At 38.8% G+C, this 17,003-nt stretch overlaps 1 protein-coding gene across 2 annotated transcripts in view; it reads right to left on the bottom strand.

Moving 5' to 3' along the window:
• Nucleotides 1-1,417: 1,417 nt before the first annotated feature.
• SRBD1 (S1 RNA binding domain 1) overlaps nucleotides 1,418-17,003 on the bottom strand; it is a 239,963-nt gene continuing 224,377 nt past the window's right edge. For both annotated transcript variants that reach the window (XM_035272653.3, XM_078348438.1), the window contains 2 exons: nucleotides 5,623-5,807; nucleotides 1,418-2,320 (listed from right to left, as the gene is read on the bottom strand). In XM_035272653.3, the coding sequence (XP_035128544.1) occupies nucleotides 2,031-2,320; nucleotides 5,623-5,807 (475 nt within the window). In that variant the 3' untranslated portion in view covers nucleotides 1,418-2,030. The remainder of the gene's footprint in view (nucleotides 2,321-5,622; nucleotides 5,808-17,003) is intronic.

The raw sequence follows: 17,003 nt of genomic DNA, 5'->3' as shown, positions 1-17,003 counted from the left end.
AAATGAGATGTGGTTCCTTGTTTTATAGCTTAGGCCTTATACTAGCCTCTACCATGTTTGGGCTGGATGGGACAAACTACGCAATCTAGTGCAATATCAAGTCCTTGTTATGTCCACGAAGGCTTAGCTGCCAGGTCAACAGAGCAGCTTCACACTTTCAACTGCTCTTGTTCCTATATCCGAAGTGCCCAGGGAAAAGGTCTCTTTCACCAAAGCATTCATGTGAAATTATGCTTCAGAGTAAAATTCTTCAGATACACATCACTCATCATTGATCTACAGATTATGAACCTGGAAGAATATTGGGAAGAGTGAGTAGGAAGATCAACTTAAAGTTATAACATTAAGATAGACCCACTGTTAGTTGAAGACCAGTAAGAAACAGAGGAAAAGCATTTTAGAAATGAAATTGCTAGACAAATAGTTGTATATATCAAAAAAGTTGATATATGCAACTTTTAAGGAACCTACTGCATTAAAAAGATTTGTGGCCGGGCACGGTGGCTCGCGCCTATAATCCCAGCACTTTGGGAGGCCAAGGAGGGTGGATCATGAGGTCAAGAGATCAAGGCCATCCTGGTCAACATGGTGAAACCCCGTCTCTACTAAAAATACAAAAATTAGCTGGGCATGGGGTGCACGCCTGTAGTCCCTTAGCTACTCGGGAGGCTGAGGCAGGAGAATTGCTTGAACCCAGGAGGCGAAGGTTGCAGTGAGCCAAGATCGAGCCATTGCACTCCAGCCTGGGTAACGAGTGAAACTCTGTCTCAAAAAAAAAAAAAAAATTGTGTACACCAGTTGGATATATATTTTGAGAAGAGCAAATTACCAGGTAGAACTAAAACTAGTTGATCCTATGATTTATCATAAAAAATAGGGCACTCTGAGAATAAAGAGAGGCAATATCGAAAATTATGCCAGGACAACAGGTGTTGCCTAGGCAAACGAACAAGACTGGTCGTCTTTAGTAACTAATCCCTACTTACCATGCACGGAGAAAAGCAGATACTCATTCAGTCACAAAATATCTTCATCAGGCAAATCAACAGCAGCAGCAGTAGTCAGAATGAACAGGATACCAGTCCACTGTGGGCTTTATTTTGACCCTGAATGGTCATGCTAATCCTTACCATCTCCGCTGAATATAAAAAGAATAAGAGTCACTTCCTTATATACTTGTTTTTCTTGTCCCCTCACACACCTGATCTATATTCAATCTTTAAAAAGGCCATTTCTATCCCTATTTGAAGTTTAAATTCTGATTTAAGAAAGGACATACTCTTCCGTGCTAAGTGAAACAAAACTATTCTTCAAATTTCCAAAGGCTTCCCTCTTCTCCAAAGGTTATATAAACCATATCCTCTTTCATCAAGACTGACTTCTAGGTCATTCACTGAATCAACATAGCAAAAACAAGTCACTAGCCACAAACCTTTATTGTTGGGGTCAATACATATATCCTTTTGAGAAATGTTTTGAGCCATTCATTTGATGGCTTTGAACATGTCAGAATCTGTTTTACTGGTATATTTTTGGTTTGCATAAGGGAAAAGAGATTATTACAAAATTATGAATCAAGTCCAAAAGGCCTGATTAAAAAAAAATCTATAAAATGGAAGGATTAAACACTACCCAGCCCTACTGTGTCAACAAAAGCTACACAATTCAAATCAAGAAGACAATCCCATACAAGTCCAGCAAGGCAGATGTTGGCAAGTAGAAGTTAAACAAGCTGTTATACAAATTGCAAAAGGAGTTAAATTACAAAAAATAAAAAACAAAATTTTCGTCAGAAAACTTACTACATAAAACCATGTAAGAATGTGTATTAGTTGTTTTCTTTAAGGGGAAAGGAAATCAAACTGTTGGTTTTCTATTCAGAAGAAAAAACAAAGAAAAGTGTTTGGATATTTCTAATATTAAGTGAATTCTTTCTCATCTGCTAACTAGAATTTACAAACAACTGACTCATCCTTATCAATCTGTAAAAATCAGAAAATTAAACCAGTGTTTGGCCTTCAGAGGGACACTCATAACACCCGAATGAGGTCCAGAGTAATCCTAGATCGGGAGATGTCAATGTTGAGTACTTGGACTTCCACTTTTTCTCCGGGGCCTAGTCCAAGGCTCCTTCTCTTCTTTGTTTTCGAAAGTTTTGCTTCTGTTACATTTCTTATGGGAATTAAACCAGCTTTCCCCACTCCTATATCCACAAAAATTCCAAAGAGAGTGGCATTCTCGACTCTGCCTGTAAGAACTGTCCCGACCTGCAGATCTTCCAGGCATACTATGCTTCTCTTAAAATCAGGTTTATCAAAATCTGTAAGGAAAGAGAAAAAAGTAAGTGTAGATAAGGTATTGTACTTCCTATATACAACATAACTTTGTGAATAAGCACTTATTACATATGATGTGCCCAGACCAATATTAAAGATTAAGGGTGAACATAAAAGGAGCTGAAGACAGAGGCTTGCCTTCAGAGAACATGCATATCAGTTGGAGAGCGCATGCAGGCAGTAGAACCAATTCAAGAAAATTTACTTTCTTCTCTCCAACTTCTAACATGTACACACTAGCATTATACATGAGGATTGAGAAGACAGCCTTATTTTCCTCTCTGTGAAGAGGTGATGAGAATACATATTTGCTTAATAAATATACAAAGCTAAACTACAAATACTGAGAAAGTAAGACCTTTGGAAACAAGAGACTGGAAATTTTTCTTTGTTTCCCCCCCAGTGCCTGGATTATTACATTGTTTAAAGATGGTAGAAAGTACATTAACTTTTGGTCAAATGTGGATGAAATTTAAATGTTTTCTTCCACACTTCTTCCCACAAACTTGAAACTCAGAAAATCAATTGCCACCCATTTCAAATATATTTACTCAATCAAAATTTATGGATTCTTGATTATCTATGGCTCAGAATCCCAGATGAGGCAGTTCCTAAAATTCTTTCTCTTTTTTCAATTAAATTCATCAAACATTTATTAACTCTATTACTTCCTGGCCAGGCACTCTTCTGGGTGCTCGAGAAACAATAATGAAGATACATATTTCTGTTTCCAAGTTATTTATAGCCCTCTTTTCTTGCTCACCCCAGCATATATTTCTTTGTTCGTTATTGTCCAAAAGGTAGGCATAAAGCATGCCAAGGAATCATTACGGTTCTAGTTAAAAACAAAGGTTTTTATGAGGGAGACAGTTAGAACTAACACTTTAAATGGAGCTTGTGGATTATCTGTGGACTCCATTTATCCATGCTTCTCTTGAAGGCCCCCTTTCCTAGGATTACTGAGTGTTGACTCTAATAACAAAGAACACATTCTATGCTTGGATCTCCTTTTACTAAGGCCTCATTTTCCCCTCCACCCATTCCATTTCCTTTTCCTCCACAGCTGTTGGCTTTATCCTGATGACTTGTTAAAGCTATCCTTTACATTTGTATTAACAACTGGTCACCCCTTTCTTCCCTTCCCCCAGTCTAACCATACTGATACCAAGATGTTTTAAAAATTAAGCTTTTTCCTATAAAACAAAACAAAAACCTTCTTCAAACTCCAAACCTCACTGTTCCCATAAAAAAACTATGCTAAAATTAGAATTGATTCTGTGGAATTTTACCTAATACTAAAGCAGTGAATTCCAAAAGCAAGAAACCTACAGTAGTAATATAATATTACGCTAGGCTAGGGCTGTGTTAAAGCAAAGTAGAACTAAGTCACTGATCAGGGGCAGAGGTAGGATGGTCTTTGAGACCCCATAGGCATTGTTTTTATGCTTGGAAATTCTTTCTCTCTCTCTCTTTTCTTGCCGAGGTCCAGCTGCTGCAGATTCCCTAAGGGTTCCTGATCAGCTGCTTAGCTTAATCTTGCATGGAAAATCAGAGTCAGGAACTACTTAACATATTCTTGAAGACAGTCTGGGACACTGAGAAATCAGAAAATCATCCGTGTACCATGAAAACTTTAACAGTTTCATAGCCAAGCATTTTCAGACCCTGTGTCTGGACTGCTTCTGATGAACCCAATTAGGGAAATTAGTCACCATAGTGTTAATACACATGAAATTAATTACATCATTGGTAAAAACAAAATCAGAATTAGTATGAGGAAAGAGTGAGGCAGTAAGAAAGGAAATATTTTTGAGAAAATGGAGAAATATCACCATGTGGAAATGCCCAAAATACTATCTGCCCCCTCAAAAGTATGGTTTTTTATGTCTTCCCCACCTTGGGGATGTGTTTAGTGGTAAGATGAAAGTTCTCAGACATTTTGGAAATTGTGACTTACATTAAGGCAAAGGTCAGTTCCAAAGTTTGCCTAAAGAGACCTATTTAAAACTTTGCTTTTACACTGATAAACACTGCAATAACTGGAAAGCTCAATCCAGAGCCCAGATGCATCTTCTTTCTGCTCAACTTGGTTGGTAGTTTAATTGGACCATATAATTTGAGTGTTGATTTTTGCTCTGAGTCTACAATGCAATTGGGATATTGGAACAATCAACACTATGACAGAAAAATGAAGATGGATGCAAAAGTCCAGTATAGGATACCTGCAGTTAGAGCATGTTTTCCAGCCCTCTAATGCAAAGGATGCAGGCATACCACCTCCAAATCCAACATTTTTGAGAACCACTGCTCTACTTAGTACTCCTGCTAAAAACCACCCAAGAAATTCCCATAAAAGGATACCAGGCCTCCAAATGGAGATGAATTTGTCTGCTGAAACACCCACATTGTGTGGAGGACCTGTAGGAGGCTTCTACTCCCACATTTTTGGCATAGTTCTTACTGGGTGTTATTTTATTTTTCTTTAACTTAAAAAAAAAAACCCTACAGAAGAAGGAATAGTACAATGAACTTGCTGGATGTATTTTAAAATACCTTTAAGCCTTTTCAAAGAAGTATGTCTAACCATCTCAACAGTCTAAACCAGAATAAAAAGCCAAGCTCTAAACATGATACCATCAAAACTGGTTATGAGACTAGTGAGCAGATTCATTTAAATCTCAGGGGTTCCTATTCAAACTTCCTTAGGAAGTAGGTCATTTGATACTGTAATCCTATTTCACTGGGTCATTGCTCTCAACAGCTATGGTTGTTATACTTCCTTCACCATCTACCTATGCTGAAAGCTGAGAGCACTTTTAATTAGAAGGAAAATCAACTGAGAGATATTATCTTATTTGTTCAATGTGTTCATTGACACAGAATCTAAGAACTTGGAAGGCTATAATTTAGGAATAAGATTCACTTTTTTGCTTGTGAAGGAACCACTTTACCTTGCACTTCTGGCTTCCAGGAAATAAAAACAACTTACAAAAGGACCATAAAAAATGTGTGCTTCTATGCATACAGCAGTACACACATGATGCATAATTTAGTAAATGGGAAATCCACAGTGGACAAGGGGTCCGGGGAGACCACCTGGCTTCTAGCTTTGGCTCTGGTTATTAACTACAATGACTTTGAAGGAAGATCATGCTTTAATTTTCTCCTGTACAAAATGGGGCAATAATACCCATTTTGCTTATGGCACAGGATTGCTGTGAGGATCAAAAGAGAAAATGGGAGCTATACAAATGCAAGGTGCTATAATTCAAGTTCAATTGTTTACCTGTTCGAAAGTCAAAGCTTTCAGGCTGACGGAGACCATCTATGATGACCTGTAAAGTGTGTACCGTTGTTTGCAATCTTTCTGCAGCTTTCTCTATTCCTTCCTTCTCAAGAAATGAAATTATTTTTTGTTGTATTTCAGGCCTTCCAATCTCAAAGAGTGTCCCTCCAATGGATGATAAAAACCTGCAGTGGAAAAAATAAAAAGCCCAACACTTAATAATTATTACTTCTTTTGTAATCTCCCTATACAGATCACCCTAAAATTCATTCATCTTAGACCCATACGTCAATCAATCAGTCTTTATTGAGAATTATGTGCCCTGTGCTGTAAACTGTCTTGAAAAAGAAAAGGCTGAGAGAGAGGGAGAAAGTGGATTAAAGATTTTTATTAAAGTGGATTAAAGGTGCTACTTATCAAATAAAGCACCTGCTCAGAGTCAGCACCAAAAACATTTTACAGTATAATATTCATTACAGTTTAGTGTCACATATATTTAAAAAATAAGGCTATCTATATTTATCTGTTTCCTACAATTTCAGTTAGGAAAACATTTTAATTTAAATTAGCTATTAGGCAAACAGTTTGTGATACCGAACTCTAAGAAAATATGCATTAAATATTGCCAGCTTTTGAAAAATGAATGACGCTGTTCATGTCATATCACTGCTTTTTCCTTCTGTATATCCTTGATGGCAGTATTACCTGTGCAGCATATCATCAGCTTAATAACTCTCAAATTCTATCAACAGTTGAGCCTCATATGAACAAAATTATATCAAGTATATTCTGTATTCAGAGTCGACAGAAAAAATATGGGAGGGGATATAGAAAAAAATTAACTCTCTTCCAAAATGGAAGCAGATAAAACTTCCATTATACTATCTAAAGATGAATATTATCTTTATATTCTTTATACAATATGTAGCTGTAATATTTGCAAAATAAAAAGATCTGCCTTTTAGTAATTTTCTTTTGCTATGTTTACCATTACCTTTGATTGCACAGTTACCTCTCAGTTACTTTTTTAATTCAGTAAGAAGAAAAAAATAATTAAAGGGTTAAGATGCATTTCCCCTTCATGTGAATATTGGACCGCAGTTTACTTTCTTGACATTCCTTGACTGGGTATTTTTCTACACCATTAAGTTCCATTTCCTATGATTAATGGCGCTTTAAAAATGTCAACACGGTAATCAGGCAGACAGTGATACTAATGCCCTCAAATCCTTTCCTCTAAGGATACCTCTGGAATACAGAAAGAGAAAAAGGGAATTGTCAGAGGTTTGTCTATAATCAGAATTGGGATATATCCCATTTGGCAGGTTGCTGCACTATCAAAAAAAGAATGCTTGTGATTTTAAGTCTTTTTTGCATTGTTATGTTGAACCGGAAGGGTCTCTCCAGTGATACTCTGATAATAACAATCCATCACCTGGTGGAGAAAGTTCTCTCATCTCTCATTTAAGTAGGGCATCTCTTTGGATTCAAATGTGCAAATCTCCTACATTATTACAGTCATATATATGGCCAAAAATGGACACGATGCATGGCATCCAACTAATTCTCTTGAGAATATATTTTGGTTAATGTTCTAATAAAAGACCAAAAAGTTGGTGTTTGGTCTCCCTCTTTGAAAATGAGCTTTCATCCAAAACTGGTGGTCAGTGAGGTAACAGTATTAAGCCTGTGTGCCCGTGGCATCTCCAGCACGGTGGAAGGCAGTCAGCCATTATCTCTTAGTGCTGATGGATAGACAGTAACACACAAGGGTCCTGGTGAAAGGGTACAGCTGCTGGAGCTCTGACTGATGGGGCAGATGACACATGACAAGCTCTTCCCAAAGTCAGCTTCCTTACACAACTTTCTAAATAACGCATGCCCTGCTGAGCAGGCTTCCCTGGTATTCACCTTCTTGGCTTTATTGGTCTTCAACTAGTTACTTCTCAGAATATCTTTCAAAATCCTCAAGATTCTGGCTTATAACCATCTGTTAAAATGCCAAAAAGTATACTCATGAGCTGTTAGTCTAGAACTTTGAATAGCATTTTGTAATTATTAAAAGTAACTAAATGGCAGAAACTTCCCAAAGCACTGTATGAGTCTTGGATGCAATAATAAAAACACTAGCTCAGTGGGCCACTTAGAATGTTAAGGTTGCTTACATGTGTGTACATGTGTGTGTGAGAGATGGTGGGTGGGGAGGGGTGGAACTAATTGCTACCAAAGTCACTTCCAAATGAAGAATTCTGCCTATCGTGGTTGCAGATGTAACAAGAACCCTGGTCTGTTTAAACTGGGTGCAAATTTCACATATCATTTTCATTCTCACACACCTACGCCTGAGGGCATTGGTAACTGAAATCAATAAAAAAGCACCAACTTATGCTCCCAAATGATGCTTCATATTGATCAACCCTATTTTTAAAATGACTATAAAGTCAAGTGCTTTTTATTTTGAAAACTTTCTTAAAGTTAACAAGGACACACACACACACACACACACACACACACACACGAGCCAACAAAAGGGAGAGGAACTATAATATGAACTGGGAATAGCATTTGAACTGACCTCTGCCTTACTGAATTTTAAATATAGTCAGCTGTATCTGATAGGAAGCAATGGTTTATACTTAGTAGCCACTCAATAAACATATGTCCTTTAAATACCCTAAGAAAAGTTTATTCTATGTATTCTAAATTTCACTTCAGAATTAACTGTGATAAGTAATATCCAATATAAAGTTTCACTTTAGAATTGAGTGTGATAAGTAATACTCAATACAAAGTACGTTCTAGCTCAAAAGTACCTAATAAAAACGTACTGCATTATGAAGCATGGCATACAGAAGTGAACATGTAGTGATAAGTATCTGTCAGACATTATTCTAGATAGATTTTTCTCATTTAATCATGACAATGATCCTAAAAGGTAGGTATTACATCATATAGGGAAAAAAAAGGAGGTTCAGGGAGTTTGAATAACTTGCCCAAGGCCATAAAGTTATTCTATCTGGAGTTTTCATGCCACGCAATATATCTATGTCTGTGTATAAAAAGATATTTAAAATTTAAAGTGTTATATTTGGTTAAGATAGGGAAATAATACTTTTGGTAATTTTTACAATTTACTGGCAGTTTACTTTTAACATTAAAAACTTAACACTGAGTAAACCTGCAAAGAAATTATGATATACATGCTTATAAATAGACAGTTCTCTCAAAAGTTAATGAATTATTAAAGTCATATTCTCATTTTCTCCACTGTTATTGGAAGGCTTTCTCAGGTTGCTAAGGACTGCTGTTTGGGCTGCTGTTTTTATTTAATATGTAATTTCATCCATCTTACTTAAAGTAAGAAAGTAGGATAAATGCAGCAAATAAGCACATCATGTTCTTTAAGCACACATCTGCACAAAGTTAAAACACAGACCTTGCAGCAGAGTTAATGCTTATTTTTCAAACAGAATGCTATATAACCTAAAATGGCTAATATTTTCAACAGAAACTTGTTATAAGTATAGGGCTTTTCTCCTTAAAGAATAAGAAAAGTCTTGTAACGCTTTTCCTAAAGAATAAGAAATTCTCAAGATTCATTACTTCAGACATGGCCATTCAGTTTTATGTAATCGTTTCCAGCATGGAGATTTAGGAGCTGAGGACTCGGTTCATTACATTAAAGCAACACGATACCCTACAGAGCATAGAAGAACCATGGTGATGTAACACAATCACTTTAAAAACAACTTAATATTAGCATGTGCTTTGTGGGTAAAACACATGATTTACAACACTACCAAGAACCATGCTATAAGGGAAGAGTACATCTAGTTGTCCACCGACTCTCAACACTTGTAAGAGACTTTCCTACTTGATTATTTTCACCCATTAGCTTGACTCAGTTTTAAAGTAATAATAACATCAACAAGCAAAAACTTAAATGCAAGAACACATCATTTTAGAAATGAATAGGTACAGGTAGATAGAGCAGGCCATAATTTGTAATACAGGTTAAAAATTCAATACTTTAAAAAGAGAGCTTATACTCTAAAAAATCTGGCCTTTTAAAAAACGATGTAGATTAAACTGTGGGACATTAAAGAAAGTTAAGTAATAATTTATCACTCTAAAAATCTGTTACTGTTTCTATATTTTTCTCTCTATATAACATGTGTTTACATATACATTTCTTTGAAAATTATTACTCTCTATTTTCAGATTTACTGCTCTTAATATTAAAGACTGAATATAAATTCCAGTGTGGCAAAAGAGGAAAGCCTGCTGCTCCTTTATGCTATCTACAGAGGAGCTGAATTTACACAGATGAGTATATCACAGTACTATTTAGCTTACAAAAGAAGTGCTGACTCTACCACAGCCGTCAAATAAAAGGGACAGCAATGCGAGCTGCATTTTAATCATCATCAAGGAATCTTTTCAAACTTTTTTTTTTTTAATTTTTTATTGGATTTTAGGTTTTGGGGTACATGAGCAGAGCATGCAAGACAGTTGCGTAGGTACACACATGGCAGTGTGCTTTGCTTTCCTTCTCCCCTTCACCCACATGTGGCATTTCTCCCCAGGTTATCCCTCCCCACCTCCCCCTCCCACTGGCCCTCCCCTTTTCCCCCAATAGACCCCAGTGTTTAGTACTCCCCTTTCTGTGTCCATGTGTTCTCATTTTTCATCACCCGCCTATGAGTGAAAATATGTGGTGTTTCATTTTCTGTTCTTGTGTCAGTTTGCTGAGGATGATGTTCTCCAGATTCATCCATGTCCCTACAAACGACACAAACTCATCATTTCTGATTGCTGCATAATATTCCATGGTGTATATGTGCCACATTTTTCCAATCCAGTCTATTATCAATGGGCATTTGGGTTGATTCCAGGTCTTGGCTATTGTAAACAGTGCTGCAATAAACATTCGTGTACATGTGTCCTTATAGTAAAAAGATTTATACTCTTTTGGATATATACCCAGTAATGGGATTGCTGGGTCAAATGGAATTTCTATTTCTAAGGCCTTGAGGAATCGCCACACTGTCTTCCACAATGGTTGAACTAATTTACACTCCCACCAACAGTGTAAAAGTATTCCTTTTTCTCCACATCCTCTCCAGCATCTGTTGTCTCCAGATTTTTTAATGATCGCCATTCTAACTGGCGTGAGATGGTATCTCAATGTGGTTTTGATTTGCACTTCTCTGATGACCAGTGACGATGAGCATTTTTTCATATGATTGTTGGCCTCATATATGTCTTCTTTCGTAAAGTGTCTGTTCATATCCTTTGCCCACTTTTGAATGGGCTTGTTTTTTCCCTGTAAATATGTTTGAATTCTTTGTAAATTCTGGATATCAGCCCTTTGTCAGATGGGTAAACTGCAAAAATTTTTTCCCATTCTGTTGGTTGCCGATCCACTCTAGTGACTGTTTCTTTTGCTGTGCAGAAGCTGTGGAGTTTCATTAGGTCCCATTTGTCTATTTTGGCTTTTGTTGCCATTGCTTTTGGTGTTTTGTTCATGAAGTCCTTGCCTACTCCTATGTCCTGGATAGTTTTGCCTAGATTTCCTTCTAGGGTTTTTATCGTGCCAGGTCTTATGTTTAAGTCTTTAATCCATCTGGAGTTAATTTTAGTGTAAGGTGTCAGGAAGGGGTCCAGTTTCTGCTTTCTGCACATGGCTAGCCAGTTTTCCCAACGCCATTTGTTAAACAGGGAATCCTTCCCCCATTGCTTGTTTTTGTCAGGTTTATCAAAGATTGTATAGTTGTAAATATGTTGTGTTGCCTCCGGTGCCTCTGTTTTGTTCCATTGGTCTATATCTCTGTTTTGGTACCAGTACCATGCTGTTTTGATTACTGTAGCCTTGTAGTATAGTTTGAAATCCGGTAGTGTGATGCCCCCCGCTGTGTTCTTTTTGCTTAGAATTGACTTGGCTATGCGGGCTCTCTTTTGGTTCCATATGAAGTTCATGGTGGTTTTTTCCAGTTCTGTGAAGAAAGTCAATGATAGCTTGATGGGGATAGTGTTGATTCTGTACATTACTTTGGGCGGTATAGCCATTTTCACGATATTAATGCTTCCTAACCATGAACATGGAATGTTTCTCCATCTGTTTGTGTCCTCTCTGATTTCGTTGAGCAGTGGTTTGTAGTTCTCCTTGAAGAGGTCCCTTACGTTCCTTGTGAGTTGTATTCCTAGGTATTTTATTCTTTTTGTAGCAATTGTGAATGGCAGTTCGTTCTTGATTTGGCTTTCTTTAAGTCTGTTATTGGTGTAGACGAATGCTTGTGATTTTTGCACATTGATTTTATATCCTGAGACTTTGCTGAAGTTGCTTATCAGTTTCAGGAGTTTTTGGGCTGAGGCGATGGGGTTTTCTAGGTATACTATCATGTCATCTGCAAATAGAGACAATTTAGCTTCCACCTTTCCTGTTTGAATACCCTTTATTTCTTTTTCTTGCCTGATTGCTCTGGCTAGAACTTCCAGTACTATATTGAATAGGAGTGTGAAAGAGGGCATCCTTGTCTAGTGCCAGATTTCAAAGGGAATGCTTCCAGTTTTTGCCCATTCAGGATGATATTGGCTGTTGGTTTGTCATAAATAGCTTTTATTACTTTGAGATACGTTCCATCGATACCGAGTTTATTGAGGGTTTTTAGCATAAAGGGCTGTTGAATTTTGTCGAATGCCTTCTCTGCGTCAATTGAGATAATCATGTGGTTTTTGTTTTTGGTTCTGTTTATGTGGTGAATTACGTTTATAGACTTGCGTATGTTGAACCAGCCTTGCATCCCCAGGATGAATCCTACTTGATCATGGTGAATAAGTTTTTTGATTTGCTGTTGCAATCGGCTTGCCAATATTTTATTGAAGATTTTTGCATCTATGTTCATCATGGATATTGGCCTGAAGTTTTCTTTTCTTGTTGGGTCTCTGCCGGGTTTTGGTATCAGAATGATGTTGGTCTCATAAAATGATTTGGGAAGGATTCCCTCTTTTTGGATTATTTGGAATAGTTTGAGAAGGAATGGTACCAGCTCCTCTTTGTGTGTCTGGTAGAATTTGGCTGTGAACCCGTCTGGACCTGGGCTTTTTGAGTGGTAGGCCCTTAATTGCTGCCTCGACTTCTGACCTTGTTATTGGTCTATTCATAGTTTCAGCTTCCTCCTGATTTAGGCTTGGGAGGACACAGGAGTCCAGGAATTTATCCATTTCTTCCAGGTTTACTAGTTTATGTGCCTAGAGTTGTTTGTAATATTCTCTGATGATGGTTTGAATATCTGTGGAATCTGTGCTGATTTCCCCTTTATCATTTTTTATTGCATCTATTTGGTTGTTCTCTCTTTTCTTTTTAATCAATCTGGCTAGTGGTCTGTCCATTTTGTTGATCTTTTCAAAAAACCAGCTCTTGGATTTATTGATTTTTTGAAGGGTTTTTCATGTCTCAATCTCCTTCAGTTCAGCTCTGATCTTAGTTATTTCTTGTCTTCTGCTGGGTTTTGAGTTTTTTTGATCTTGCTCCTCTAGCTCTTTCAATTTTGACGATAGGGTGTCAATTTTGGATCTCTCCATTCTCCTCATATGGGCACTTATTGCTATATACTTTCCTTTAGAGACTGCTTTAAATGTGTCCCAGAGGTTCTGGCATGTTGTGTCTTCGTTCTCATTAGTTTCGAAGAACTTCTTTATTTCTGTCTTCATTTCATTGTTTATCCAGTCAACATTCAAGAGCCAGTTATTCAGTTTCCATGAAGCTGTGCGGTTCTGGGTTGGTTTCTGTATTCTGAGTTCTAACTTGATTGCACTATGGTCTGAGAGGCTATTTGTTATGATTTCAGTTGTTTTGCATTTGTTGAGCAGTGCTTTACTTCCAATTATGTGGTCAATTTTAGAGTAGGTATGATGTGGTGCTGAGAAGAATGTGTATTCTGTGGATTTGGGATGGAGAGTTCTGTAAATGTCTATCAGGTTTGCTTGCTCCAGGTCTGAGTTCAAGCCCTGAGTTCTGGATATCCTTGTTGATTTTCTGTCTGGTTGATCTGTCTAATATTGACAGTGGAGTGTTAAAGTCTCCCACTATTATTGTGTGAGAGTCTAAGTCTCTTTGTAAGTCATTAAGAACTTGCCTTATGTATCTGGGTGCTCCTGCATTGGGTCCATATATGTTCAGGATCGTTAGCTCTTCTTGTTGTATCGATCCTTTTACCATTATATAATGGCCTTCTTTGTCTCTTTTGATCTTTGTTGCTTTAAAGTCTATTTTATCAGAGATGAGGATTGCAACTCCTGCTTTCTTTTGCTCTCCATTTGCTTGGTAAATCTTCCTCCATCCCTTTATTTTGAGCCTTTGTGTATCCTTGCATGTGAGATGGGTTTCCTGGATACAGCACACTGATGGGTTTTGGATTTTTATCCAATTTGCCAGTCTGTGTCTTTTGATTGGTGCATTTAGTCCATTTACATTTAGGGTTAATATTGTTATGTGTGAATTTGATACTGCCATTTTGATGCTAAGTGGCTGTTTTGCCTGTTAGTTGTTGTAGATTCTTCATTATGTTGATGTTATTTAGCATTTAGTGTGATTTTGGAATGGCTGGTACTGGTTGTTCCTTTCTATGTGTAGTGCCTCTTTTAGGAGCTCTTGTAAAGCAGGCCTGGTGGTGACAAAATCTCTGAGTACTTGCTTGTTCGCAAAGGATTTTATTTTTCCTTCAGTTATGAAGCTCAGTTTGGCTGGATATGAAATTCTGGGTTGAAAGTTCTTTTCTTTAAGAATGTTGAATATTGGCCCCCACTCTCTTCTGGCTTGTAGTGTTTCTGCCGAGAGATCTGCTGTGAGTCTGATGGGCTTCCCTTTGTGGGTGACCCGACCTTTCTCTCTGGCTGCCCTTAGTATTTTCTCCTTTATTTCAACCCTGTTGAATCTGACGATTATGTGCCTTGGGGTTGCTCTTCTTGCGGAATATCTCTGTGGTGTTCTCTGTATTTCCTGCATTTGAGTGTTGGCCTGTCTTGCTAGGTGGGGGAAATTTTCCTGGATGATGTCCTGAAGAGTATTTTCCAGCTTGGATTCATTCTCTTTGTCCCCTTCTGGTACACCTATCAAACGTAGGTTAGGTTTTTTCACATAGTCCCACATTTCCTGGAGACTTTGTTCATTCCTTTTTGCGCTTTTTTCTCTAATCTTGGTTTCTCGTTTTATTTCATTGAGTTGATCCTCGACTTCAGATATTCTTTCTTCTGCTTGGTCAATTCGGCTATTGAAACTTGTGCATGCTTCGCGAAGTTCTTGTATTGTGTTTTTCAGCTCCTTTAATTCATTCATATTCCTCTCTAAGTTATCCATTCTTGTTATCATTTCCTCATATCTTTTTTCAAGTTCCTTAGTTTCTTTGCATTGATTTAATACATGTTCTTTTAGCTCACAAAAGTTCTCATTATCCACCTTCTGAAGTCTAATTCCGTCATTTCGTCACAGTCATTCTCCGTCCAGCTTTGTTCCCTTGCTGGTGAGGAGTTTTGGTCCTTTCTAGGAGGCGAGGTGTTCTGGTTTCGGGTGTTTTCCTCCTTTTTTCACTGGTTTCTTCCCATCTTTGTGGATTTATCCGCTTGTCGTCTGCATAGTTGCTGACTTTTCGATTGCGTCTCTGAGTGGACACCCAGATTGTTGATGATGAAGTATTTCTGTTACTTGGTTTTCCTTCTACTACTCTAGCCCCTTCGCTGTACGACTGCTGAGGTCCACTCCAGGCCCTGCTTGTCTGGGGTGCACCTCTAGCAGCTGTGGCACAGTGAGGGATGCTACCAGTTTCTTTTTCTGCTATCTTTGTCCCAGGATGATGCCTGCCAAATGTCAGTCTTTTGGATATAGAGGGGTCAGGGAGCTGCTTGAGGAGACAGTCTGTACTTTATAGGAGCTCAAGTGCTGAGCTGTGAGCTCTGTTGTTCATTCAGGGCTGTTAGGCTGCTATGTTTGATTCTGCTGCAACAGAGCTCATTAAAAAAACCCTTTTTTTCTCAAATGCTCTGTGTTGGGGGGTTCGGGCTTTATTTTTGGATGTCCGTTGAGGTGTCCTGCCCAGCTAGGAGGCAGACTAGCCACTGTTTGCCTGCCGAGGCTCCGCCCTGCTCTTGTGTGGTTTGCCCTGTTGCTGCAGGCTCTGCTGTTCTGCTGTGGTCTCCGCCACGCCCTGCGGCGGAGTCTCTCTGTTGTAGTGGGTTGCCTCGGCAATGGCAGGCTGCGTCAGCAGTGGGCGTGTATCTCAGTAGGGACGGGTTGCCTCGGCAACGGCTGGCTGCGTCAGCAGTGGGCGTGTATCTCAGTTGGGGCGGGTTGCCTCGGTAATGGTGGACGCCCCTCCCCCACAGAGCGTCTCCAACCGTCTGCACGGGGATCGTTTGAAATCGCGGTTTTGTTCGTCCCACTGGGCTACCACAAATGCTCTGTCCCTGCAATCCCCTGGGCTGTCCCACTGTCCAAGTCTCATTCAGTCTCAAGTCCAGCCCTCTCAAGTCTCAGGTTGCCGGTTCAACAGGGCACCCAGACAAGCGCGCCCTGTGGGGGAGCGCTGGGTAGGGCCGGCCACTGCCACCCCGGCTGCCGGCTTCGCCAGGCAGACGTACTGCCTGGCGTCCCGCGTCTCCTTTATACTTGGGAATTTCCCCGTTCTGTGGGCAACAAAGATCAGTCTGGAAATGCAGCTCTGACTCACCTCTCCGCGGATTCAAGGAGAGCTCCAATCCTGGGTTGTTCTCACAGTGCCATCTTGAGTCCTCCCCCCTTTTCAAACTTTTTAAAGACAGGGTCTTGCTCTTTCACCCAGGGGCTGTTGCTGTGGTGCAATCACAGGTCACTGCAGCTTTGGCCTTCCAGGCTCAAGTGATCCTCCTCCTTTGGCCTCTCAAGTAGCTGGAACCACAAGCCCACCTAATTTTTGTTTTTTAAAAATGTTTTGTAGAGGTGAGGTCTCACTATGTTGCCTAGGCTGGTTTCAAACTTCTGTATTCAAGAGATCCACCCACCGTGGCCTCCCAAGTGCTGGGATAACAGGTATGAGCCATCGCACCTGGCATTTTCAAATATCTAACCTCCTTGTTAAACAAATATAGTGAATAAGGCCAGAATCCTTAAAAATCTATGCTGGTGCAAAATATACAAGTAATTATAAATTCAAGTATCATTCATTTATGGAGAGGCCCACAGAACTACCTATTGTACTACAAGAGCTAACAGATATCTAGTGAAAATAATATTTAAATGGCATTTCTCAGCATAATAACCAGAGAAAGGGGAAATAATTCTCCACTAGAACTTATAGCTGAGACCATTTTTTTTTTTACAGTAAATTAACATACTAAGATAAACATTT

The sequence above is a fragment of the Callithrix jacchus genome, chromosome 14 (assembly GCF_049354715.1).
Source record: "Callithrix jacchus isolate 240 chromosome 14, calJac240_pri, whole genome shotgun sequence".
NCBI classification, from domain to species: Eukaryota; Metazoa; Chordata; class Mammalia; order Primates; family Cebidae; genus Callithrix; species Callithrix jacchus.
This window is presented reverse-complemented; position numbering and strand designations above follow the sequence as displayed.